This window comes from Eubalaena glacialis, chromosome 19 (genome assembly GCF_028564815.1).
Source record: "Eubalaena glacialis isolate mEubGla1 chromosome 19, mEubGla1.1.hap2.+ XY, whole genome shotgun sequence".
In the NCBI taxonomy this organism is placed as follows: Eukaryota; Metazoa; Chordata; class Mammalia; order Artiodactyla; family Balaenidae; genus Eubalaena; species Eubalaena glacialis.
This window is the reverse complement of record NC_083734.1, coordinates 48,762,723-48,790,580: the sequence shown is the minus strand read 5'-3', so window position 1 is coordinate 48,790,580 and position 27,858 is coordinate 48,762,723. Positions and strand designations below refer to the sequence as shown.

The 27,858-nt window shown below is 45.1% G+C and overlaps 1 protein-coding gene across 3 annotated transcripts; it reads right to left on the bottom strand.

Moving 5' to 3' along the window:
* Positions 1 to 162: 162 nt before the first annotated feature.
* Positions 163 to 27,858, bottom strand: DCAF7 (DDB1 and CUL4 associated factor 7). 3 transcript variants are annotated; one of them, XR_009698288.1, is made up of 8 exons: positions 27,501 to 27,829; positions 12,659 to 12,817; positions 11,843 to 11,954; positions 11,329 to 11,447; positions 8,426 to 8,635; positions 7,346 to 7,463; positions 4,905 to 5,142; positions 163 to 222 (listed from the first exon to the last, which is right to left on the bottom strand). XR_009698288.1 is itself a non-coding variant. In XM_061175372.1 (8 exons), the coding sequence occupies exons 2-8, from the start codon at positions 27,636 to 27,638 to the stop codon at positions 4,970 to 4,972; spliced, it is 1,029 nt and encodes a 342-aa protein (XP_061031355.1). In that variant the 5' UTR covers positions 27,639 to 27,682; positions 27,838 to 27,858; the 3' UTR covers positions 4,691 to 4,969. The 3 variants fall into 3 exon arrangements, 1 of the variants encoding a protein (XP_061031355.1); XR_009698287.1 differs by lacking the exon at positions 163 to 222 and adding an exon at positions 229 to 2,674; XM_061175372.1 differs by lacking the exon at positions 163 to 222 and adding an exon at positions 27,838 to 27,858 and having other exon boundaries at positions 4,691 to 5,142; positions 27,501 to 27,682.

Genomic DNA, 27,858 nt, shown 5'->3' with positions numbered 1-27,858 from the left:
GGTGGTCTGTATTTTGTTAAAGGTGATGAATTAGGCCATCAGATAGTGTGATGGGCTGGGGTGGAGGTCTAATCCCCCAGCCAGTGTCTCTGGAACATGACCACAGTGGCAGAATGGGAAGAACTGAATTCATCACAAGAAGAAATTCAGTCAATCTATACATGTTCAAGTTTTATTACAAAGTATGATGGGCAGAAAATACGGTACTTCTTATACAGGAGGCTGAAACAGAATGAAAGGGTGAAAATTAGGTTTAATATACTCAGGAAGCAAGAAATAAAATCATAGATATAACACTCCACTTTCAGGTACCTTTGGAGTAGCCTTCAATGGAGATTTACCATCATGGTTTCACAGCACAGTGTTAAAAAATTTTTTACAAGCCCTGTGTATAATCAATCCTGTGAAAATAATGTTTTTTTAAAAAAATGGTTACAGTACAGTTCTGCAAGGGGCAGCTTCCTCTCCACCTGACCATGGGATGCCACAAAACCTATAATGTAGAGGAAAACTTTAAATATATAACAGGAAATTAAGTTCAGACACACTAGGCTAAAGGGGACAGAAATGGATTGGCTAGCGCTTAACACTTCAGAGAACAAGGAATCTCCATTTTCTCTACATAGAGATTTGTACAATCATGCTACAAATTCACGCTCGGGGGAGGAAGGATGGAAAGTCACTGACAGAGGGGTCATCAAATACACAGGAACCATATCAAATGATCCATATTCGACTCAAGCAAGTCAAAGCTTTAGCTCCACAAGTTTCATAACACACTGTATTACCACAATCAACCCAAGGTGAGAACATTCTTTTAAATAGCAGGTATCACAAGTTCTTATTCACTGGGTTTTCCCAAAGGCCAGTACTTGTAAGTTTTCCAGCTCTTACACAGACTGCCAGCATCCTCCTTCCTCTTGAGTTTATACTTTGATTAGCTTATCTGTTTCTGGCTTGATACACCAGTCCAAGCCTCTTGGGAAGGCATCTGCATGTTTCTATACTTAAAAAATCACATCCAGGAAGTAGCCTGAGAGGAGCTGGCCCATCCCATGTGGCCACACATTTGACTTTGACCACCAGCAGCAATGACAACGGTGGGCAAAGAGGCCGAGGCTCTGCAACACTGAGTAGCTGGCCGAGCCAGTGCAGGGATGGCAATTCTTGGAGAGCCTGGCCCAGGGTTCACAGTGACTGCTCAGCTCAGCTTTCCTCCCAGGGAAAACCCAACTTCAGTGCCAAGCATGACCCTCCCTCCTCATCCTGGAGCACAGACAGGAAAGGGGAGAGGCTGCTTTGGGGCTTCTACTTTAATGGTCTCCCTTCTCCCAAGTCAGGCAGTCAAAGGAGCTGGGGGCGGTGGAGGGAAGTTACTAGGCTGGCCTCCCATGGTTGGTAGACCCTGCAGCTCCTGCACACCTTATAGCCTAGGAATTCAAGGCCCAGGTTGCAGCAGGGAGAAAGTTCTACAGTGGAAAGAGAGTGGGAAGGTAAAAAGGAAGAGAAAAGAGAAAAGGGAGGTGGGAAAGTCAGCATGACTGTTTACAACCTCTGCTTCTGCTCTCTACAAACCTACAACCAAGAAGAGCCATGGTCTGGAATGATCGAGGGACTCCCACTCCTGCAAGTTTCTACCACCAAACGACACTAGGGCTGAACTGCAGCAGGAAGGGGTCCCCCTGTCACCCTGTCCCCAGTTACCCCGCATCACAGGCACCTGATGAACAGTCCAGGAAGGCTGACACGGGCCGAGAGCACGGTCTCACTTCACGGCCACACGACAGACAGTCTGAATGCTTCCCCAGCTCAGACCTTTACTGCCCTCTAATATTTTCTCCTTTGTTACCACTGCTTTTCTCCCACATCCTAAATCTCCTCCTAAAATTTCAGCCACACCTGTCATCAAAAACTCGTTGGAGTCTTCATGTTTTCTGTTTCTTAACCAGTTCTCTGAGAGCCGATCCTGGTTCTGATAAGAAATTCTCACCTGGTTATCAAATATCTTCCCTCTTCAAGTCCTCATCTTTCAGCCTGGTTCCTCCCTGGAAAGAGAGGCTTCTGACTCTCCTGGGTGTAAACAACCCAAGCTCTTGAAGGACTTAGATCCATTCACCAGCTCTCTGATGGGGAACCTGAGGCCTCATTTACACAGCAACCCCTCCCCTCAGAGCAGACAAGGAAAACAAAGGCGGCTTCGGCTCAGGGGGCCAGGAGCATGTCAAACGGCCACCGCCCAGAGAGCCAGAGCCCAGAGGTGCTGCCGCACCCTTTCCAGTGCAGTCCCGGCAGTGGCTCTTCTCATGTTCAAGGAGAGCAGAGGCAGAGCCTCCCAACCTATTCTCGCTGGCTGGCAATCTGAGAACCTAAACAAATTAAACAAACACTTGCTTTTGAAACTACAACAGATCTCTGCTTCCTGCAGCGTGGCTGACTAAGAGGCTTTCTAAATCCTGAGACTACAGAAATCCCCTCCCCAGCCATAAGGCCGTCTGGCCCATGGCATAAAGGGAGGGTGAGGGAGCCGGGACTTCAAAATCCCAGCATGCCAGCTACTGTGTGTCTGTGTCTGCTTGGGGGGACTGGGGAGTCTCACCTGGGCCCAGGTGGGATGTTGAAAGGAAGAGGACCAGACCACACTGCAGGGCCTAAGGAGGGTGACAAGGCTGGGAGTCTGCAGGGCAAGGGAAAAAAACATTCAAAGTTGTTGGTTTCCACAGTAAATAGCAACTTTATCCAAATATATCCCTATTCTTATTAACTAATTTTTTTTCTCCAGATTTATTTTCAAGTTAGAGTGGAAAAATCTTCTCACCACTCAGACCACGAAAGTGCAGATCGTTAAAGGAACCTTAACTCAGAACTCAGTGTAGTTAAGCCCTGCCCCAGCAGGACCAGCCCCCTCTACCACTAGACCTCCATTTCAGACCCTTTTCCACAGGAAGGAACTGATGGCCTCCTAGAGCAAGTGACATTCAATTTAGACTTGCTACCCTTGAGGGAGGGACCCTGGAACCATCAAACACAGTAACAAGCAGAGGAGGGTTCTGACCAAGAACTGTTCGCTTTACATCTCCAAATGATGCAGTGCAAATCTGGTGGTAAGTGCAGGAGAGATGATGACCTCAAGCAGACGGCCAGCCAAAGAGCCTCAGAACAAAGTATACAGGGAGAAGGGGAAATACCCTGACTAAAAAAAAGAGCCTTTTTCTTTGGGACAAGCCCCCGTGTATTAAAGCAAAGAGCTATGACTTCGGGGATACAAATACATCTGCTTCTGAAAAGGAAGACTCAACCAAGAGAGTTTAAGTGCCCAGAAGAACAAAGCTAACTGCTTTGTTTCTCAAAAGCAGATGAGAACTGGACAAAACCATTGGCCTCAAGGTCTGCTTCTCTCCTACTCTCGGACGCTCAACTCAGAGGGTCTCAGAAACCTTCCGGCACTTGGCAGAGCGCGGCAAACTCCCCCCGCCACCCCCCGCCCTGACTCTGAGCACGTCCCCAACTCTGCCTGCCCAAGGATTCACCTACCACCGGAATCACACACAAGCCACCTCCACAGAACTCGTTCATATAACGGAAACAGACACCCACAGCCTACAATCCTGTACTGCTCAGAACCTAAACTGGGGTCAGGGTGGCTGACAGGGGTTCGTGGAGTTCTGAACTGGCTGACCCTGGGTCTCTGAAGCTTTTCTTGCTCTCTATATAATTGATGGCCTGGGATCACCACAACCTATTGGTCCATCCTTTGCAAGAGCTGACAGTCTCCCACACTCTAAAGGAGATCCTGTTCAGGCTAGATGCTCAGATTGTGCACCTGTCAAGCAGGGCTCTCTCACCTCAGAGCACTCTATCCAAAGAGTGGCCAATATACTGCCAGTCACAGTAAACTAAACAAACAGAGATACTGAAGTTCAGCTTATACTTCATTCTTGCCTATCATTCAAGACATGAAAGAGATTGGCCGGGGGCTTATATCTGGAGGGAAAAACAGACTCTTAAACTAGGTACTGGAAACATGCTCTAAGCTCAGCTTTCCTGCCACTGTTCCCCTCAGTCAGGCGCCCCAATCAGCCTGGCTAGCTCAGCGCTAACACGTGCCCAGGAGGTCCCGGGGGGCTGGACAGGGGTACTACATGTGCCCAGGAGGTCCCGGGAGGCTGGACAGGGGTACTTCAGGGAGTAACAGAAGGAGTCACATGTCTGTTTCGGAGCCCAGAATGCCCTTGAGAAGAGCCAGGCTGAGCAAAGGTGCGAGAGCTGGCTGACTTCAGAGCACCGAGGCGGTTTGGGACTCCAGGTCAGGTATGTTCCGCTCAGGCAGTGATTCAAGAAGGCAAACTGCTCATGGGGTCAAGGGCCTGGGGCCAGATCCAGGCAGGGAGGGAAGAGAGGAAGGTGCTAACAGGGAGGGCTATGAAACAAAGGAAGAGACCAGGGAGTAAAATTCTTTTCGTAAAAAAATTAGCCTGATAGATAAAAAATATACAAAGTTGAAGTTTGTTAAAGACACTGATAACAGAGAGAAAGACAACTTTGAACAGGCGTTTGTTCCCACCTAAGTGCTCACATGGACATGGACACAGATAGCTGCCCCGGGCAGCAGCAGACAGAGACGTCTGGGACAGATGAATACAAACAGAGCCGGTGCCCACAATGCTCATTAACACAACGGCTGACAAACAAATATACAGAAATTTTTAATTGAGGAACCAACGGAGATGAGGAAAAGAGAGAAAATCTTAAAACTCAGCCCTGGGCTGAGGAGGCGCCACACAGCACTCAGTCCGGCCCAGAGAGCGGTGGGGTGACTGGCCGGGAACTCCTAGAGCAGCTTCTGGGAACAGTGGGTGCAAAGCAATGAAAGACGTACTGGCCACCGGAAACATGTTTCTTCTTACTTTGGGGGTGGGACAGAGGCGGGAGACACACAAGCCCCTGCCTCGTGGGCACGGCGCCACCGACACTACACTCTGAGTATCTCCAGGCAGTTGTTGTAGCAGATGGCAATCCAGTCGGGCTGAGTCGACGCCCACTGCACGTTGTTGATCTCTCCCTCGGCTGTGTAGGCCAGGATAGGGTCCTCGATGGCCCGGGGCATTTGCTGGATGTCCCAGATGAGAGCCTGATGGTCATCCGCTAGGGACACAGAGAGCCGGCAGGCAAGGTCACAACTCAGGCAGTGAGGATCATGACCCCTGCATCTGAGCGGGGATTACAGTTTACAAAGCATTCACTCACCAAAACCCCAGTGAGGGAGGTTTTACTGCAAGCCCCCATTTTATAAATGAGGAAATGTTAAGGCACACGCCCCAAACCACAGAGCTATGCAGCAGAGAGCGGCAGAGCCCGGACGCAAAGCAAGGCCGCTGCCTCTGACCCATTCACCACAGCAGAGCTAGGACGGCGGAAGGGACTTGGATGGGCACCTCGTCTCATCTGGGGCAGGCATCAGGAAAGGAAGAAGGGATGGGATAAAAACGATCCCCAAACATGTCATTTTCAGCCACTTAAAGTACTTGAGTGATTAAAGATCCCTCTCTGACGATTCAATTATTTAATGGGATTCTTTTCCCTCCATCTTATGGACATTTATACATCATTGAGGTGTTATACAGATAATGAGATAAAGTGCTGTGGGGACATGTGCCCAAGATAAGGGCCCTGGGAAATACCAGAAAGAAGGAAAGCACCTTAAAAAGACAGATAAGCACATGAAAAGTGACTGGAAAGAAACATATCAAAATGAGACCAGTGGTACCATTAGGACCGCAAGGTTATGAGTTATGTTTACTTTTCTCTAGTTCCTAAGTGATGTGTAACGTGGTGGTCATGTTACTTTTACGATCAAAATAATAAGTTCTTAATTTAAGAGAGGGAAAAAAGGGCAATGACCTTCCACACCACAGTGTCCTCTAGTCCCATCACCCATCCCGACGTGAAAGCCTGTCTCTTTCCTGAATAAACCAAACCCTCAGAGGCCGCATAACCTGGGCACGGGTGAGAGATGCCCTTCCCAGGACTATCCGCATCAAGAGATCTGGGAAGTTGTTTTAAACACTCAGCACCTCTAAAGCACTAAGTGCCTTTTCCTCAACGCTCAACTGAGCACGCTCTTCAGCACCAGCTCCTGCCACCGGAAGGACACGGGGCGGGTGCGGCACCCAGGGCAGCAGCAGGTCTGCAAAGGCAGCCACTGGGAGCCGAAGGTGGGCTTCTGCTGGGTGGGCTGATACTGTTCTCCTTTCTTTCTTTTTTCTCCTCCTGCCCTTCCCTAGCCACACTCCTGGGAAAAAGCGGGCAACAGTGAAGAAGTCAGGCCACAACATGAGGCACACAGGACGGCGTTGGGCCTCAGCTGCTCCACAATGAGACAGACAGGCACGAGCAGAGGGCCCCAAATAGGAAGAGCTTCATGCCTTTCGAATTCATGCTAAAATGGCAGAAAACCACCAAACTACATTGCTCCTCCGGCTCCATAATGAACAAGGAAATGAGGATGCTACTGATTTGTGAGGAGGGGAAAAGTACGTTAGAAGGAAACCCAAGGCTCTGAAAAAGATAAGGAGCAGAACATTATGGGGCTAGAGTGGAATCCTGTCTGTAAAATAAAGGGACAGGTGTTCACATGGGAGGGATGTGTACGCATGGATCCACCTAAAAAGGTCTGGAAGGAGACACACCGACCGTTGTGAGAGGTGTCACCTCTACAAAGTGGGGCTGAAGTGGAAACGGGAAAGGAAGGAGAGAAGACGACGTTCACCTTCCTTTTTTTTTTACATCTCTGTATTGTTGAATTTTTAATAGCAGGTATTGTTTCTAGAATACAAGCACACCGACGGCCAGCGTATTTTTAAGGGGTACTCTTTTGGGTCTGGCAAATGGAGAAACGGCAACTACACGTCACACACCACTGACCCGGGCAGGCTGTGCAGGCCCTTCCATGCACCCAGAGCTCAGTGCAGGGGGCACGTGCTTTTGGCATCTCCCAGGCGACAGGCCCAAAGAGTCAGTTACATCCAAGAGAGACTGCCCCCTCCTTCATGTTCCTGGATGAGTCCTCTGTGCCAACCTAGATTTCAGAGGCGCACAGTAGTTGGCACAAGCCTATAACGGGTACACGATGTAAGTAGTATACAGATGCTCTGACATCACTGAGGGTACAAAATCATCTGGAAATCTGGACTGCTTCAATTTCACAAGCATAGGGAGGCTCTCAATGGAGTTACTCTGTGTAAACCTCTCAAACTATCCTTGGAATACAGTAAGGATTACAATTCTAAGGAGACAAGAGGAAGATCTCCTTACCGCTCCCTCCCCATCACCCCCTGCCAGTAATTACCTGCAGTACAGATGTGGCAGGATGAATGTGGGGCCCAAGCAATGCCATTGACACATGCTCGGTGGTTGTTTAACCTGGCGACAGGCGTGCAGGGAACTCGAACATCCAGAATCACTACCTGCAGAAATAACAAGAAAGAGGCCCAGAAACTTCAGGGTGTGACAGAAAAAACAAGGCACTACACAAGAGAGAAAAAAAAAATTGTTTAACTTGTTCATTTGTAGATTTAAAGACTCTTAGAGACAGAGGGTCTCGGTCCCCAAAGTAGCTACAGGATTGAGGAAAAAGAAAAAAAAGGCACAGCCAGTTTCTAGTCTGTGTCATAAGCAGCTCAGGGCCTTTAGGCTGCAGGGGAGAAGGCGGAGAAAGTAACATGAATTTGAATAATCCACCAAGTCCTATTAGGTGCATGTGCTAAGGATTCTGTGCGTGCTCAGCTGGGCAGCATGGAAGCCCTCTCCCCCAAGCCCCGAAGCAAAAGTTGAAAGGTAAGCAGCCCAAGGTACTGGTTTCATCAAAATAAAATTAATCACTGCATCATCTCCACCCACAATTTACTGCTTTTATCAAATAACAGGCTACAGAGTTGCCACTTCCACGTCTGTTCACTAAGGCTGGCAGAATCTGTCCAGACTACAGAGGGGAAAACTGCCTGTTTCTTTACTCGGCACCATAAGCACGTATGACTTGCTTTACTCTTTAGATACTGCTTTTCTTGGCTCCGACTCCAACTCTCCAAGTAGTAAAAGTTCTTAACACACGGTCCTTGTCCTAGATCAGGTTCTCTCAGTTTCAGCACTCCTGACATTTCAGGTCGGTAATTCTGCGCTGTGAGGAGCGGTCCTGTGCGCCACAGGCCGTGCAGCAGCATCCCTGACCTCCCCCCACCAGACACCCGGAGCACCGCTCCTCCCCCTCCCACCCCCGAAGGTGGGACAACCAAAAATGTCTCCAGATATTTCCAAAAATCCTCTGAGGAGACAATGGCGACCAGTTGAGAACCACTCTTCTAGATACAGTAAGTAAGCACAGCCGGAGCTGAGTGGCAGGGCCTCTGTTAGCCTCAAGCGGGGCTCTCACCTCCATTCCGTCCATGGCCATGGTGGCTAGGTAGTTGGGGTCCTGCTTGTTCCAGCAGAGGCGAAGCAGTGGGTGATGCTGTGGGTCTTCGTAAATGATGGTGCTGTGTTCTAGATGACGGAGGTCAAACATCCGCACCGAGCCATCAGCACCCACAGAGGCAAACATGTCCCTGCCACCCCCGGCCCGGCTAAATGCAATATCATAGACCTGTTGGTGAATAAGAAGTGTCAGTCGAATTCAGGTCCATCACCACCCTTTCCTGTAACAGGGAAATCTGCTATCCCTAGTTCATCTAAACCCTTGCTCATGACCCAGAAGGAGGTAAACAAAGCCAAACAGCGCCTGTGAGGACTGGGACCTGAGAGTGCTAACATCAGTGACTTTCCAAAGAGTGAAGGTCATTCTGCTCTGGAAACTGGCTGGCTTCTTCTCACTTCCTGCTTTCCAAGGACTCTTCCTCCACCTCCCGTGATAAAACAAAGAGCACATACCCTGTTGACCGGCAGAGCACAAGTAGCTCTGAGCAAGTATTCTGTAGGCTTGGACAGGCTCAGTGAAGCCAGAGCCAGTGGCTGTCTCCTGCCACCCTGTTACAAGATGGAGACATTTATTTCCTGGGCCTTCGTGGCTTTCATTTGTGTGTGATCAGAGGCAAATCCATGAGCACATTAAGGCCGAGATCATCGATTTGCTAGGTGGAAGCAGCCACGGTTCTGCTGAGAAACCTGGACCTGAGACTCATTTGCGAGAAAGAGGTAACAGCAGTTTTGAATCTCGGGAGGCTCAGGTGTTCCTATACTTACGAAGAGGCTTAATACCGCTCTCTTGTCCTAGGACATGCTATCTCTTCTCCTAGTTGGTTTGTGTTCATAAGTGAATCAATTTAGGTTTTGAATCATTGTTTTCTGCACTTATTACTTGCTGCAAACATTGCACTCTGCTAATGTCTATGAGAAAACAGAGGCAGAGAGCAACAGAGAGCTTCAGAGAAAGAAAGGGACAAAGAGAGACAGACAAAGCCAGAGCCAGACAAGCGGAGAGAGAGAATCTGAAAAAGGAAAACAAAATGCCAAACAAAACCCATCTTCTGGGGCCAAGGACAATAACAGCTGACTTCTGGGGAGACACGAGTGGAATCTCTCACTCAGTACCGTGACTCCAGCCTTCTGGAGGTTCTACCTACTAAGCGACACTGACAAACAAGCATCCGTTTCTATTCAACCTCATAACTTCCTTTTCCTCCGGCTGACTATGAAGAAATTACACTTCTCTTTCTGTAGTAGGAATTAGGAGTGGTTCAACAGGGAACTGGGCTGGTCATCACAGGAGGCCTGACAGATCAAGGCTCTGTCCAACACCGACCTTAGGCCTGGGGTGTGTTTATCCATATGTGCACCCAGGGTTGGCTCCCAGTAACTCGCAGGGACAGGGACACCACGGCAGCACCACTAAGCAATAAGGGTCCCACAGGCAATATGGCCGTGTAAAGCTCAGCTCTGACTGCTTCTTCTTCTGTGCTCCACCAGTGTATTTCATCATAAGCCAAGGGAGGGAAACAACTCCCAGATATATGCTACCCTCCTCTGCACCAATCCGCCAGTAGCAACGAGAACCTCCTGGCAAGTCTTTACTTCAACAGAGAGAGGTGGGCTGAGAAAAATCTAAGGTGCCAGGAGGCGTCATGTTTCTCTCAGAACCACCACCCTGAGATGCATTTCTTCGAGGCCGGGGTGCTGGTCCAGGGCCCATTTGCTGTTGAGATCGCTGCTCCCATTGTCTACATTACCTCCCTGCAGCTCCGGTGTGGCTTCTCAGCTTTACCATCGTCTGTGTAAGCAATCTCCTCATTAAATCCCCTCAGTTTAAATATTTAAAGTAGCTCTAGGTTTCTGGGTTGGACCCTGACAGAGAACAGCAGGCTAAGCTGTCACAGAACCAAAATGCAGCAACCTGTTCCACTTGATGCCAAGAGGGCTCCCAGAACTGCCTCATACTGATCTTCTCGGCCGGACAAACTCTTCCTTCGCCCCTTGGCTTATGGCAGCCAAGTCCAGCAGATTTGTGACAGATCTTACCGTTGGGAGCACAGAAAGCCAAAGAACAACCTCTCACTAAGAATGATAATCTGGTCACCAACTTTCCATTCTGTGGACAACCTCAAGTTTCTCACCTAATGTCAAGGCATCCCTTTTATCGGCACAGATATTAACAATCCTCACTGTGCAGGGTACGATAGAAAAGAAAACACTACCCACAGGAAACGTCCTGTAATTTTTCTGGTAGAGGACCAGCATGCAGCGGCTCCGGCAGTTAAAGATTTATGACCATTTTACAAAGTCACTCAGAAGAACGCTTTGTTAACACAATTACAGATAGCTTCCTTTGGCTCTCCCAATAAACACAGGAGAAACATCACCATCAAAATAAACCATATTCAATTCCAAATAGTATTAAAAGTATAAGCATTAAGTGAACATACTAGAATTTCATAAAACAAGTTTAGAGAAAAATTAATGATTTAGTTTTGTCTGCCAGGAAATTTTCCCTCTTCTTGCCTCCCTGCTCCCAAAAGTAAATATATTTCAAGATAAGTGTTACTCTAAGATTATTTTTTAATCACATCAAGTCCAAGTTTGTCTATAAGAGATCTCATTATTAAAACCCAGCAATCTCTGGCACAAAAAGAAAAACAACAGACTACAGAATGTTTACACCAGCCAAAAAAAAAAATACACTCATTTACAACAGTGCTGTTTTCCACTGTTCTGACACATTACTATTTTCAATTTAGACAAGACGACGTCAGCATTATGATTTTCCACGTCATTTGCAAAACAAGGAGAGAACAGCCTGACTTCACACTGAAGGCACAGAAAGCAGCTGCGCACCAGCATCAGTACCTCTTTGTCATGGGCAATCAGCTGGGTCTTCACATGGCCGGACACAAGATTCACTCGCCCCAACACCTGCCCGGTCTCCAGCCCCCATATGGTACACGTCGTGTCAATGCTGGAGGTACCTGGAAACAACCAGTGCAAGTCAGCGGCTGACGGGGGTGAAGTTCCCACGCCAGCTTCTCTCCTTGTGCCTATTCATCTGTTCAGCCCAGGAGACAACGCACTGCAAACACTTCTTGAGTACAGGGAGGGAGAGCCCAAAAGAGTCACGTACTCCATCCTCACCCCAGGGCCTTGGACTCTGCCTGGAGAGACAAGACATGCACATATGGGAAGCTCAACTCCATGGGAGGAATTAATAACCACATTCCATATTTAGCCTCTTCCCCACTCGGCCCCATTTCAGGATGTTGCACGGACCTCAGGGCCCTGGTTAAAAACTGGCCCAGTGTTACATCTGAGAAAATGTATCTTTGCTTCTTCACACCGGAATACACACTCTCCCTCACTCCCTTACCTAAAAGATAAGGGTCCACCTCGTTCCAGTCAAAGGAGGTCAGAGGAGCACAGAAATCCGAGTTCTTGTTATTGTTGAGCAAACATTCCAGCCTGGTCTCTGTTTCACCAACCTGAAGGAACAATAATTTTTAAAAACTCAGCCAGTCTTATCTTCACAAAAAAATCTTTAAAGCCTCTTTTAGTCGATAGCTTAGTAAATTTAAGACGTGGGGGACATTTTTATCATAGAGTAATAAAAACCAGGGGAACTACTTGAATGCTACCTCTTTCCAAGCTTTCTCCTCCGCCCAGCTTTGTTTCCCAAACTTTCACCCCCAAATCCTTCTAGACGAGGGGTCTTCTCACTCTGCCCAAACCGGAGCATCTGTACCCTGCCTGGCTGGACGCCACACCTCCAGCTCCAGGAGAGGCCATGGTGACGGCTCGGCAGAGGGGAGGGGAGGCTCCAGGATCCACTCCCACGCTGCACTAGAAGCAGCGGCCTGGATTTTGTTTCATTTACTCAAAAATATCCTGGCTGTAAATAGAATAAGAGGCCGCCGGTGTCCCCACCCCTGCAGAAGGCAGGCCCTCGTGCTTACATCACGGTCACTGAGCCTTGAGCTTCCAGGCTGACTGCAGCCGGCAGCAGGACTTGAAGGAATCTTGGCTGGACTCACTAGGAAATCTGCTGAGCCAAACAAGCTCGGTCCAGATCCGCTCCCACTTGTTCTCCCGGCTGCAGTGATCTGGCCTCCAGCCCCGGCCTGTTCTCCGTGAGTCCACGCTGCTACGAGCAGCTGACTCTGAGGAGGCCCGTCAAGCACCCGCTTACCCTCCACACGCGGAGATAGTCACCGCTCGTCGCCAGCAGGTCTGGATAGACGCCTTTTGTGTCAGGGATCCACATGAGCTTTGTGGTGGGGTACGGATGGTCGAAGGTGTTCCGGCAAATAAACTCCGAACTCTCTTCGTCTAAACCAACAAGCTGGACCTGTAACACAGCAGAATCCAGCCACGTAAACATCTGCTTCTCGGAAGCAGCACCAAATACACCAGACCCCTGTCAGTGACAGCCGTCCTCACGCCGTACTACCCTTCACTGCAGAGGCAAGAACTAAGGGAGAGAGGGCATCTAGTCCAACAGGCCCGCTGCTCAGACGAGGAAACCCAGCCTCGGAGGGGCTGAGTTACACTGAAGACTGCAGAGCTAGTCAGAGGCAGAGACAAAATCTGAATACAGGTTTTCTGACTCCAACTCCTGCCCTCTTGATCCAACACCCTAGAGCTGCGTTATCTGCCCAGCTGGTTACCTTCCCCCACAAGCCGAGGCACTTGACAACATGCAGCCGTGGTTTTAGTGACCCCACGACTAGAAGTGCTGTGGACATTTAGTGACATCCAACAAAGTAACGTCTCACCTAAAAAGGCAATCGTAGGGGCTTCCCTGGTGGTGCAGTGGTTGGGAATCCACCTGCCAATGCAGGGCACACGGGTTTGAGCACTGGCCCGGGAAGATCCCACATGCCGCGGAGCAACTAAGCCCGTGCGCCACAACTACTGAGCCTGCTCTCTAGAGCCCACAAGCCACAACTACTGAAGCCCAGGCGCCTAGAGCCTGTGCTCCGCAACAAGAGAAGCCACCGCAATGAGAAGCCCGCTCGCCTCAACTAGAGAAAGCCCACGCGCATCAATGAAGACCCAACACAGCCAAAAATAAAAATAAATAAATAAAATAAATTTATTTTTTAAAAAAAGGCAATCATACACAAACTGCCTCCTCCTCTAACCCCCCAACCTCGCCCCCACTGGCTAGTAATATGCTGACACAGAGGGTGTGCCAAACAAGCATTCGAGAGCCCAAACCACTGTAACTGGCAAAAAAGTGGGTACTGTTGATGAGAAAGTCCCAGCTGGTCTGGCCACCTTTTCTTTGAGTCAGTTTTGGACCAATATTGACTTCCACCCTTTGCTGTCCAACTCAATCTGGCTCAGTAGGAAATGCCACCTGCTATACATTTGCTTATGCACTTCCGCCAGCTGGAAGATGGAATGGTAGGGAGGATAAACGAGTGGATACGCACTAACCATGTAGCAGAAAGAATTCCTTCCACTCCTGTCTTGCTGACTTCAGTCTCAGATACCAGTATCTCCCTATCTTTTTTTTGTTTAAACAATTTTATTTAGGTACAATTGCATACAATAAAATTCACTCACTTTAGGTGTACAGTTCCATGATTTGGAATGCATACATTTGCAAATGTATACAGCTGTTTAACTTCCCACAGCAATTAAGATATAGAATATTTCCATCACCCCCAAAAGTTCTCTTGGGCTCCTCGGCAGTCAGTCCTCACCCCAACCACTGGCTATGGTTTTGCCTCTTCCGTAACATCCCGTATGGATGTGATGGAATCATAGTGTTTAGTCTTTTGTGACTGGCTACTTCCAGCATGATGCTCTTGAGATTCATCCATGTTAATGTATCAGTAGTATCTTCTTTTTTTATCACTGAATAATATTGCATTATGTGGATTTATTTATCCATTTACCAGTTGATGAACTTTTGGGTTACTTCTAGTTTAGGGCCATTATAAATACTGCTGCTGTGAACATTTATGTGTAAGGTTTTGTTGTGACTAGCTTCCATTTTTCTTGGGTAAACAACTAAGAATGAAACTTCTGGGTCATATTGTAAGCATATGTTTAACTTTATTTAAAAAAAATAATAAACTGCCAACTTGTTTTCTAAAGTGGCTGTGTCATTTTGCATTCCCACTAGCAATATACGAGTTTCACATATATTTCTTTGTCAGCACTTGGTATTGCCAGCATTTTTTAAAAAGTCGTTCTAATAGGTGTGTAGTAGTATTTTAATTTGCATTTCCCTAATAACTGATGATACTGAGCATCTTTTCATGTGCTTATTTGCCATGCGTATTTATTCTCTCGTAAAGTCAGTTCAAATATTTTGTCCTTTAAAAACAAAAACTTTGTTAGGGCTTCCCTAGTGGCGTAGTGGTTGAGAATCCGCCTGCCAATGCAGAGGACACGGGTTCGATCCCTGGTCCGGGAAGATTCCACATGCTGCGGAGCAACTAAGCCGGTGCGCCACAACTATTGAGCCTGCGCTCTAGAGCCTGCGTGCTGCAACTACTGAAGCCCACGTGCCTAGAGCCCGTGCTCTGCAACAAGAGAAGCCACCGCAATGAGAAGCCCGCACACCACAACGAAGAGTAGCCCCTGCTCCCCGCAACTAGAAAAAGCTCGCACACAGCAACAAAGACCAAACAGCCAAAAATAAATAAAATTAATTAATTAAAAAAAAAACTTTGTTAGAGTCACAGAAAAACTGGGCATAAAGTAGAGAGAGTTCTCTAATACATTTAAGTTCACTCTTTGTGTTGTACAACCTATAGGTTTTGACACATGTATAATGACATGTATCCACCGTTATAGTATCATATAGAACAGTTTCACTTCATTTTTTACTGGGTTGTTTTATTTATTGAGTTTGGGGAGTTCTTTGTATGGTCTGGATACAAGTCCCTGGTTATGTGTTTTGCAAGTATCTTCTCACAGTCTATGGTTGTTCTGTCATTTCCTTTCAGTGTTTATGGAAGAACAGAAATTTAAAATTTTGAGGTCAGTTTACTATTTCTTTTCTTTAACAGCTCATGCTTGTTGTGTCCTAGCTAAGAAATTTTTGCCCAACTCCAGCCCACAAATATTTTCTCCTATGTTTTCTTCTTCCTTTCTCCTTGTTGAGAATCAACTGACCATGTATTTGTGCATCTATTTCTGGACTCTATTCTGTCCCATTGATGCATATGCCTGTCCATTGATCAGGACCACACCTGCCGCTACAGCAGCTTCCTAGTGAAGTCCTGAAATCAGACAGTGTCAGTTCTCCAACTTTGCAGTTCTTTTTCAAGATGGTTTTGAAACCTACACTATATGTTTGCTTTTCTGTGTAAATTTTAGAACCAGCTTGTCAAATTCTACAAAAAACCTGTTGAGATTCTGACTGGGATTGTGTTGAATCTATAAATCAGTCTGGAAAAACTACTGTCTTAACAGTATTAGGTCTTCTAACTCACAAACAGAACCTATTTCTCTACTTATTTAGGTTTCCTTTAATTTCTCTCAGCAGTATCTTGACCTTTCCAATGTACAAGTCCTCCTTTTCTTTTATTAACTTTATTCCTAAGTATTTTTATGCTATTATAAGTGGAATGGTTTTTAAAATTCTATTTCCAATTGTTTATTGCTACTATATAAAAACACGATTTTTGCCTATTAATCTTGGATCCTGTAACTTTGTTAAATTAGTTATTAGTTTTAGTAGCTTTTTTGTAGATTCCTAAGAATTTTTCTATGTATATTTATAGATCTTTCCATCCATATCTGACTTGAAAATCCATATGACGACTAAACCTAAATATTCATTTTTATGGAGCACCTACAGACTGGGGGAGATAATGTATGAAGACGTAAAAGGAGAAAAAACCCACTGCCCTAAAACACAACACTGCCCTAAGACAGCAATAAAAGTGATGTCACAAGGTAATACATGATTAGTTGCTTATTTATAACACAGATATAAACAAACAGTTTAGAGGAAAGAGCAATAATTCAAAGTTGGCAAGTGAGGAAAAGGAGCTGGGATCTGAGCAGTCTTCAAAGGTGTATGGAGGGACTTCCCTGGTGGTCCAGTGGTTAAGACGCCTCACTCCCAATGCAGGGGGCCTGGGTTCGATCCCTGGTCAGGGAATTAGATCCCACATGCCGCGACTAAGAGCCTGCATGCCACAACTGAAAGATCCCGCACACGGCAACAAAGATCTTGCATGCTGCAACTAAGACCTGGCGCAGCCAAATAAAAATAAATAAACAAATAAAATTTAAAAAGGTGTATGGAAAGGTTCTTAGGAGGCGCAGAAACGGAAGGCATCCCCAGCAGGTGGGGCAAAGCTACTAACTAGATGAGCCACCTGGCGGGCAGCAAGAGGAACCATCTGAGAGAGCCCCGCAGAGGAGGCTGGCGAAACGTGCCTAGGGCAGGCTCGAGAGCCCTGACAGCAAACTGAGGACAGAGGTGGGCTTTCCCCCGTGAAGGCGTCTGAGAGGCAGCGGTAGGACTATGAGGCCCTGGAGGCATGAGTATGGGGCCTGGTAATGCCGGGCAGGACTGACTGGATCCAGGAAGAGGCTGGAGGCGGGGAGCTCAGCCCGGAGACCCACACGGGAACAGGCGGGAAAGGTTAAGGGCCTGTGGTGACCGGTAGTGAGAATGGCAAGGGATAACCTGAGATGGCCACAAGAGGGATTCTGACAGAATGAACAGCTCTTATGGAATTAAAAAGTTGACATTCTGACCTTTGCAGAAAACAAAACGTAAAGGAAGATTCTAGATGGAACAGGGAAAACTGGCATCAGGCTTGGTGGGGGAGGGAGGAGAAAATAGATGAGAAGGTAAATTTTGTGGCTCACTGGGCAGAATAAAGCGTAAGCCTCTCATATAGATTCTGAGCCAGATATTGCATTCATCTATTTATTCAAATATTTACCGAGTGGCTATTAGGTGCCAAGCCCTGTTCTAAGTGCTGCGGATGTGGCAGCAAGCACAAAATCCCTCTTTCTAACCATGCAGGTAAGGCTAAACTAGAAGGGGAAAATGCTGCTACTGCTAAAAGTTGCTTTCCAGCCATTGGAGGCTTCTCTGCAAACCTCAAAATATCAGCTCCCGCGAGCACATAACACTTAGGATCCACTTAAGCAGGCATTCAAGGCTCTCCCTAGCCTACCTTATCTTCCACTTTCATTCATCTAGTCAGTGCTGCCCATCCCTCTCCTTATGCTACCCTCACTTATAAAATCCTCATACCTCCTTCCGTCGATCCAAATCCTGCCCAGTATTAATAAAGAACAGTGGCATCAGCCTTCCAGGCCTCCTTACTTACCACTTGCTAGTTGTAGGACCTTGGACATGTTACTTAACTTTGCTAAACCTGTTTCCAATCTGTAAAGTGAGGATATTCACAGTACCTACACCTCACAGAGTTGTATGTAACACCTTTTGTTTGTGAACTATTCAGTATGATGCCTTCCTCAGTGTATGAGCTTTTAATATTCTTACACCTCACCTCCTTCATAAACCATCTGCAGTCTTCCTAGCACAGTGGTCTCTCAGTACTTACCTATTCCATCCATTTGGTGACTAATCCCACACTGCCTCATGAAAGCACCTGCATGACTGTCTTATGCTATTTCTCTTAGTAAATGCCTTAAAAACAGGGCCTGTGTCTTACTCCTGCTTGTACTGCCAACAGCAACGGTTTTCAAATCTGGCAACCAGATTTACCTAGAGTGCTTTACACATTCCTGGGCTCCCCACCGCTAGCCCAGGATTCTGATTCAACAAGTGTCAAGTGGGGCCCAGGAGTCTATATTCTTAAGACCCTCCCTGGTGATCTGATTCAGCAAGGTTTGACAACCTCTGCACAACAGTACCTAACCTAGGGAAGAAGCCAGGAAATGGCTGGGATCTTTCCTGATCTTCCCAGAGACTTCATGTGTTTGCACAGATTCGTGTTTCATCCTTGGCCTAACTCGCTTTAGCTCTTCTGCTCCAAATTGCCAACCAAGTACTGAAAGGAACAATACTTTGCTTTCACTGTTATTCAGCTGTTGTTCATATACGCAGATGTTAAAAATTTAATGAAAGAGAATGTAAGTTCTCTTGAATATTCACATAACAGAGTGAAGTGGTAAAGTCTCCCATTAACTTCACCCTCAATTCTACTTAGTGACTCTCAAACCAGTTTGATATGAACTACTTTCCAAATGGTTTTTCCAAACAAAACAACAAAAAAAACCCAGACAGGTTTGGACCATAAAATGTATTCTGTAACTTGCTTTTAACAACATCTTGGAAGATCTCACGTCCATACAATTGGCTCTACCTCATTCTTCCACAGCAGACTGTGGTAAGCACACCATAATTTAACAATTCATAGTTACTGTGGTTATAGCCCATTGTTTTGCTATTATAAACAATACTTTGTACATATATGTGTAAAGGCTTTTATTGGTCAGATTGCTAAAAGTGTAACTGCTCCATCACATTTTAGATGTTAGTACCACAGGAACTATGAGACAATAAATGTGTGTTGTTTTAAGCTAAAAAAAAAAAAGTCACAGATTCTGTCCAGCAGCCTTTGAAAAGGTTGCTTCCATTTACACTTTCACTAATAGTATATGAGTGCCAATTTCCCCATACCTTTGAAAACACTGAAAATAATCTTTAACATTTTTGTTAATCTGAGCGATGAAAATGGCATTTTACTACCGAAGATGAGCACATTATTTTTACTTCTGAATAGTAATTTTTAATATGAGTGCTTATAATGGACCAAGTATAAGCATTACACTTAATGCTTTACATGCAATACCTTATTTAATCCTCTCAACATCTCCATGAGGTAGGTACTATTATTCTTCCCACTTTCCTAAGAGATGGAGTAAAAGAGATGTTAAGTATCTTGCCCAGGATCACAAAGGTTATCACTTCCCCATACTGTCAGCAACACTAGAAGCAGTAACTTAATTTTTATAAATTTGAAAGGGAAAAGTAACATCACAGGGTCAATTCTCATTTCCCTTAACTACCTGAGGTTGAGTATCTTTTCCTGTTTATTGATCAGTTGCATTTTCTCTTCTACAAACTGGCTATTTATACTCTTTGTTCATTTTTCTATCACACTAAGTAAATTAGCTCCTACTGGCTGTCATGTTTTGAAAATATTTTTCCTTGTCCTATCATCTGTCTTTTGACTTTGTCCACAGGATATCTTTTCACATAGAAATGTTTTGTTTGTATGTACAGTTGACCCTTGCACAAGGTGGGGGGTTAATGCACGTATAATTTAGTATCTGAGTCCTCTGCATCTTTGGATTCAACCAACCATGGACCCTGTGTAGTACTTAACTGAAAAATACCCACTTATAAGTGGACCTGTGCAGTTTAAACCAGTACTGTTCAAGGGTCAACTGCACTATAGCCTGTCAATCTTTTCCTTAGTTGAGTCTGGATTTATTGATTGGCTTAAAGATCACCTTCTCTGCGCACCCTCCACTGCCCCAGCACAAATTTCATAGTCAATTTTCTTTTACTATGTTTGTGGGATTGTTCTTTATTTGATCTGGAATTGATGTTCACATATGACGTGAATTAGGGGGCTCTAAATTCTTCTGCCATACAATTTATTTTTTCCCCAGCGAGTTAAAGTTCTATCTTATCACTAACTACATTTCTATATATACTTAGATCTGCTTTGGAACGTTCTGTGTGGTTGCACCAACTATATGTGGTATTGCCTGTAACTATAACAATTCCAGTACGTTTACTCTGATCTGATAGGCAAGTGTTCCCCTGTTTTCAAAACATTTTTTCCCTTTTATTTTTTTGGACACCAGTATACATTTATTTTTAAGACTCTGGAGACAAATGGTATTCCAGTTCTGGCCTCGCATTTACCTTCTATGTCACTTTGGGGAGTTACTTAACACATCTGGGCCTCAGCTTCCTCATCTTCCCATAAGTTTTGATATGTATTATTTTTACCAATTAGCTGATTTCCCTTAAGAAAATTTTTTTTCTTAATACATGGTCAATTTTTACAAATTATCTTTTTAAAAAGTGCATTCTATTCCCCATATAAATCTTATATACTCAAGTATATTTTCAGGTATTCATAGTAGCACAATCTGTAATAGTTGCAGATTTGTAGACATTGCTCCATGCCTTCTATCATCAACTGTGGCTAGCCTGACTTCTCCTTCCCCTCTTCAAGAGGATGTGATCATTTTGCCTGGATGTCCAAAGATTCTTTCTTCACCCTTAAAATGTAGACACTTTCCTAGGAAAGTTTTCAGTGCCAATTGTTTTGTGTCCATTTCTCTTGAGATATAGTTTGAACTCATTACTTCAAACCTTTATTCTAGGGCTTCCCTGGTGACGCAGTGGTTGAGAATCTGCCTGCTAATGCAGGGGACACGGGTTCGAGCCCTGGTCTGGGAAGATCCCACATGCCACGGAGCAACTAGCCCCATGAGCCACAACTACTGAGCCTGCGCGTCTGGAGCCTGTGCTCCGCAACAAGAGAGGCCGCGATAGTGAGAGGCCCGCGCACCGCGATGAAGAGTGGCCCCCACTTGCCACTAGAGAAAGCCCTTGTGCAGAAACGAGGACCCAACACAGCCAAAAGTAAGTAAATAAATAAATAAATTTAAAGAATAAAATTTAAAAAAATTTTAAAAAAAACACCTTTATTCTATAAAGTCTTCTTTAACGACATATTTGAGTTTTTGTGTTTCATTTCTTTGGTCTTCTTCAGAGACACCAATTATACCTAAGTTAGACATTCTTTATTTTCTGCATCTATTATAGTTTTTCTAATTGTTCATTTCTAGTTCATTTTCTCAATCTGTCTTCCCTATCTTTCACTGTTTTCAGCAGTCTGTATTCATTTTAATTCTCTTTCTAGTGTGGCTTTTAGGTCTGTGATAATTTTTGTTTTCTCTTCCACTCTTTTCCTGGGCTGTACCTGCTGGTGGTCCCATTTTCTCTTGTCACCATGCCTTATTCTACCTGATCTCCTGTATCTCTGCCTGGAGTTCTTTATTTTCTTAAGTTCTTTGAATTCATGGTGGCAGGACTGGCCATTAATTTTCAACTAAGGTGAAAACATTTTTCTAGTGTAGATACTTTACCTTCCATTTGTTTCCCATTTTTTCCCCCTCCTTTCTTATAGTATCTCTCTATTGCTACTATGCTGGTTCCTGAATGAGGCAAGTCCTTTCTAGATGATCTGAAGGACGTTCCCATGGGAGAGAGGTCAGGGCCATGTTCCAAGTTAGCATAAACACATGAGGCTTCTGCATCTTCTCAGCCAACAGAGATAAGGAGCTGTCAGGCTGCTCACAATTCAATCTCTTCCAACCTGCCTCATCTAGTGCTTCTAGAGACGATGGCATGTCTCTGTGTCTCCTTGTACAGCTTAGCTTCCCTCTCATCCAAGGTGTCGAGTGGGGTCTAGAGAAACTCCTGCTGCCAGCTGTGCACCCTCTTCTCACTGTCCCAAACAAAGGACTGTTGATTTTGCCCAACAAAATCCTATTCTGGAGAACTGTGCTCTTCTGAGTTTGAACCTGCAGCCACAGACATCCTTTCTCAGCATCTTCCTATACCCATTTGATCTTCATTATACTGCCGTCCTTCCTCACTTATTGTGGGAGCGTAAGGAAAAAGTATGACTTTAATCATCTTGTCAACACTTAGGTTACCCCTCTGCCTTTTCTTTCCTCCATAGTCTTCCCTGTCCTCCTGCTAAACTTCTTCTATCTCCCACCTCCACTGCCTTTCTGCAACTATTGCTTCACAATGTTTTACCCCAACATATGAAACAAATGCCCCCTAAAAGAAAAGACTGTGAAACAAGATCATTTTGACTTATTTTTAAACTGTGGATATTACTATGTCAGATATCTCCTAAGAAGCAGATATAAAACAAAATATTTATTCCTTGGAGGCATGACCACACCTTCACTTTCAATTACTTTCATGAACAACAACATAAATTACTATTCACATTACTCATACCTTACACTTTAAAAAAATTTTAAAGCTGCTGTGTTTATCTTGTTACTATGCTCCTTGAGGGAGGAAACTGTGTATCCCTCTTTAACTACGTGCAGTGCTAGTACCAGAACATGAAGGTGAATGCATATGAATATGTGTGTACATATATGTAATTAATAAAAAAAAAACCCAAGTTATCTAAACCAGTAATACCACTGTTGACAGTGGAACATTTCCCCACAATTGTTAATATAACCAAAATCAGCTAAGGCAAAATTCTGACAGAATAAACCAGCTTTTCTTGGTCTTTTCCATTTGTCCTCCTTTCAAGCCTGTTCCTGACTGATTATTGTTGATCAACATCTGCAGAGAGGTCCTGCCTTGTCAAACTTTGAGATGAACTCTGGCACAGCACCCCTTCAGCTCCTGGCTCAGAGGCTAATCAATCAGCTCTGGCATCACAGCCCCAGGCAGACCAGACTACCTACAGAACACAGATTCACTCCTTGTTCAAATCACAGCAACTCCAGTAAGTCTGTGTGAACCAGGTTAGGGCAAAAAACAATATAGCAGCAGAAGTTTTATTCAGTGGTCTCATGGAGGAATTAGTCCCCTCACTGTCTAGAAAAAAGAAAGGAGGAAGTTAAAACCAGAAGAGTTTTATACTTTAAATTCCCCTGCTGACAGTCTTGACAAGGACTGATGGAGCACTGCAAAATTTTAAATATCTATCAAAAATACTTATGTGTACTAAAACACTTTCTCTTTATTGCTACCAATCTCAAATCTGCTAAGAAAGGATACAGAAGGTTACCAAGTATCATCGCTGTGCCTAAAACACAACAAATAAATATTTGTTGAATTAATGAACAAATGAATGAGAATCCTGAAAGGCTGCCAGAAATACTGAGAAATGAAAACTTATATGCCAGGGTCAAAATCATTATGTGCCAAATAGATAAAGTAATTCTGCATTAAAGATCTCATAGGAATCAACACAGGCTGACAAGGCAAGCATTCATCCCATGTGCATTTCAAGTACAAGGTAGTCTTACTCAGATTCACTACCAGTATTCTTCAAAAAGCATCAGGTATACCTATGGTTTCTCTCCTCAGAACCTCAAAAAATGTTTTCTAGATGCCAAATCTTAAAGCACAAATGGTCAGCTAGTTAAATATTAGGGCAAAATAAATCCCAATCACGCTGTCAATTCTATTCAAAACCAACCCTGAAACATGCAACTAAGTGGAGTAGAAGCCCAGGAACTGCTACCCATCTTTCCCCATAAAACAAGGGAAATACCACTTGTCTAAAGATGACAGATATTGTCAAAACTCAGGAGAAATACCAGAGTTCTTATATCAGAGTTACTGTGTCTAAGCCAGGTAGAACAAGAGAAAATGGGCTTAAACTAGCATATTACAGTACTTGGAGTCCAACAACAAGAAGCTTCTACACCACAAAATGGGTTTGGTTGAAAGGAACCAAGAGAATTTTTTCCCCTGGGTCTTTATATGGCAAAGGAATGAACATAATGACCTTTTGAGGTACCTTTCTGACCTAAGGTCCTGATTTTTCTCTGGAAAATACAAAAGTCAAATTTACCTAACACCCATATAATTCTCCTTGATTATATTTCAATTACAGATAGAGTAGTGATGATGTTTAAGTAATAATAGCTAACATTTCTAAATTGCTTACTATGTGCCAGGCAGAGTTCCTAACTCCATTACATATATTAACTCATTTAATCTTTCTTATTACTCCCATTTTACAGATGAGGAAACTGAGGCACAGAGTTTAACTTGCCTAAGGCCACACAAAACTGGGAAGTGGCAGGGCTGAGATCTCAACCCAGACCACCTCAAAGAGGCTATCTGGTAATTGAGCTTTTTTCATGGGATGGAATCAGTGTTTAGGCACATGCAGACGCAAAAAGGATTCCTGTCTCTGGTCAGGAGATGCCAAAGTAACTCCAGGGTAATGGTCTTAGAGCGCCACCTGGACCACCTGTGTCTGAATCACCTGGCTGTCTGTTAACTAGTGAAGCCTGAGAATGTGTAAGTCCCTCAAAGGATTCTTATACACAAGCTAAAATTTAGAAAACCATTCTCCAACACCAGTGCTGCTCTATCCCCCAGCAGAGACCACAAAAAAAGAACATCAAACACAATTACCAATAGTAGGACTCTTTATTCCAGGTGTAGTTGATAGAATCTAGTTTACTCCACTACAACTCCTGAATTTATTCAGAAGATGGAACACCTGGAAGTCAAGTTGTTCTTGAAATGCTAAGAGATTTAATTCTACCGAACTACAAATAATTTTACTACAGGAAAACATAATGACATGAACACAAAATTTTTCTTAAATTATAATCACGTTTTCTTAATGTCTCACAGTAAAAAAAGACGACCGTTTCTAGGCTTTTTCATCATTGTTAATTTGCTGTGTCAATTTATTTTGTCCTCTACTGGCAATTACTATTGACAGCAAACAGGAACCAAAGGTCTGAGAATTTCAACCAATAATTTTAAAATTCCTCTAAAATATGAAGTCTGGCACCTCCATGCCCAGGTTTCTCCGAAACTGAGCCTGATAATCACTGTGTTAAAGTGAGATTTACTGCCCGCCAGCCCCTAGGCACAGATCCTCTACAGCAGGGTTTCTTACCTTGAGGTCCATGAACTTGAGGTGGAAAATCACATTTACATTTTCACAAACCTCTAGCTAAAATTTATCATTTCCTTCCATTACAAATGGAGGCAGCTACTCACCACGGCATCAGGATCTGTGATTTGTTACCAATAAAAATCACTGATTTTTTTCTTATCACATCACAGTGAACATCTTGACATGCTGTTTACCCTCATCCCTACTTCAAGATTAATGATTATAATGGATGATGTAATTTAATGAGTTAATTTAAAAGTACAGATTACCACTTTTTAAAAAATGTCTTTAATAACTATAGCTCAATATGATTGGTTTCCTTTGTAATCCTATGTATTTTATGCATTTGAAAACAGAATTATGAACAGAGATCTACTGGCTTCAAACTGCCAAAGGTGTCCATGACACACACACACACACACACACACACACGTTAAGAACTCTGACCTAGATAGGTGGGGGCACAAAAACAGTAGGCAAGACAGCACTGCCTACATCATGCAAGTGAACTAAGACAGAGGTAACTGCTTAATCTATTACTACTGGGATCATCAGACCACACTGCCTGTGTGCCTGGCACAAAGAAGGAGCTCCATATGGTTACTAAATGAAAGGGCAAACTTTGGGGCAGAGTCCCTGCAACGGAGGTTTGACACCAATTACTCCACTGATTCCACCAGCAGCCTAACTGTGGCTCAGTTTCTCCTCTCTTATAAATGTGACTACTACTGCTTACCCAAATCGACCCTGGAAGAACTTGCAAGGCAAAAAAATGTGTGAAAAGATTCAAGCCCTTTGAAAGATATATTTACTTTTTTTCCCCTTTTAAACATGTATCCTTAAACAACAGTTCTAATGTTCTCAATTTTACTAGTTCAGTTTACACATCAAGGCCTTGAATTCCATTCCCAGCTCTGCCGTCCACTATGGGCCATAAAGAAGAAAGAGGCACCAGAGAAAAGAAAATAAAGCTATGTCTTGTCAGGACTCTCTGCTTTCTGTGGGCAATGGGTGGACTCCAAGATCAGTGCATACTCCCCGAGATTTGTCTGTAAATTGTGTATGTGTGACGTCTGGGTAATGAAAGTCCATCGTTTTCATCACTTTCTCAAAGGGGATTCCAAAATAGTTAAGACCTAACTCTAGAGAAACAGATGTGCTCCTGAAAAACTGTAAACAAAATTACAATGTTCAAATGTTTTTTACAGGACCTTTATGTGTAAAAAAGAACTTTCCTACAACAAACTGTGGGTCAGAAATAATAAAACTGACCTGTGCAGTGCCCCCCAGCTGGTCAGTGGACCAGACAGGACCCAACCCTAGAGCACCTGGCTTTCTTCCCTGCACCATGCCTGTCACCATCCACACACTTTTTTCTTCCTAAGTCACGGTGTTCATGGTGTTAAGCAGGTGTACAGGCTTTCAACACCGCTAGGCATGGCTCTCCGTTGCTCTGATCACTATCAATCACGTTTACTCTAATACAATAAATGGAAGAGATTAAGGAGTAAAGGAAAGAAAACTCTTCCCACTAACTTATTCAACAACTTTCAAAAATAAATTTATGCTGCACTTCCAGCTTAAAGCTTCCTCCTACTACCCGTGCTTCTATGAAGGATTCTCAAATTGTGGATGTCCAGAAAGACTTACTACTCAAGATTACATATCTGTATTAGCACGAAAGATGCCAAGAAAAAAATACGGCAAGTATCATCCTTCTCTGTTCGGAAAACAATGGCGGATTACAGCCATTGGCCAAGATTTCCAAAAAGAGGTCTCTTTGAAGAGGACGAATATGAGGCAGCAATAGCAATGGCAATCCCGGCAAAGGGCTGGGGGAATCCAGGAAGAGTACCTGGGGGTGGGTGTAGGGGGCTGGGAAGCCTGCGCAGTAAACAGTCCTAATAGAGATCTAGCGCGGCCAGGAGCGACCACCGAGGCGCCAGCATTTTCTTCACAGCCATCATTCCCTCATCCTTCTTCCGCCCCCTAATTGAAGCAATGCGGCAGGAGCGGAGGGGATAGGAGTGATAAATGGCATAGCTTTGGGGTGTAAACCTGGGTTTGAGACCTGTTTCCGTCACGAAATAGCTGTGTGACTCGGGCAAGTAACAACACGGTGCCTCAGTTTTCCCATCAGTAGAATGAGGGTAACTACACTCCTGACTACCCAGGAATGCTGCAAGGATTAAATGCGATAACGAGAGCCAAACTGTCTGCACAAGGCCAGACACAGAGGAACCACTCCGTGGCGCTAGGGCAAGTCCGCGGGAGGGTCCTGGGGTCTGGGCTCCGGCCCGGAAAGGGCGCCCCCGGGGCCCGCTCCCCGCCAGCCGGGTTCCGAGACCCTGCCCGGCCCACCTTGTTGTTGTACTCCTCCACGAAGCTGCCCAGCGCCAGGCGAAAGCGCTTGTCGGGCCGCACGCTCCAGTTCATGGCGTAGACGGTCCAGGGCGCTTCATACTTGTAGATCTCCTTCCGTTTGCCGTGCAGGGACATGGTGGCGGCGGCGGGGCCGCAGTGCGGATCGGGACGGCAGCGGGCTGCGGCGGGCGGGGGCGCGAATTAGTCAGGGAGCCTGGCCTGGAACCCAGGGGTCCGAAGGGAGGCGGGGCGGGGGCGGGCAGGGACGGCCTAGCCCGGAAGAGGGCCCGCAGCGACAGACAACAAGGGCCGGGCCCAACCCCCAGTTTCAAACCTGCTTCGGCCCGGACGACAA

Coding starts and splice junctions, on each gene's coding strand:
- DCAF7 (XM_061175372.1), bottom strand. CDS start 27,638: ATGTCCCTGCACGGCAAACGGAAGGAGATCTACAAGTATGAAGCGCCC. Junction 11,955..12,658: donor ACTATCTCCGCGTGTGGAGG/GTAAGCGGGTGC, acceptor TTGTTCCTTCAG/GTTGGTGAAACAGAGACCAG. Junction 8,636..11,328: donor TGATTGCCCATGACAAAGAG/GTACTGATGCTG, acceptor ATTCACCAACAG/GTCTATGATATTGCATTTAG.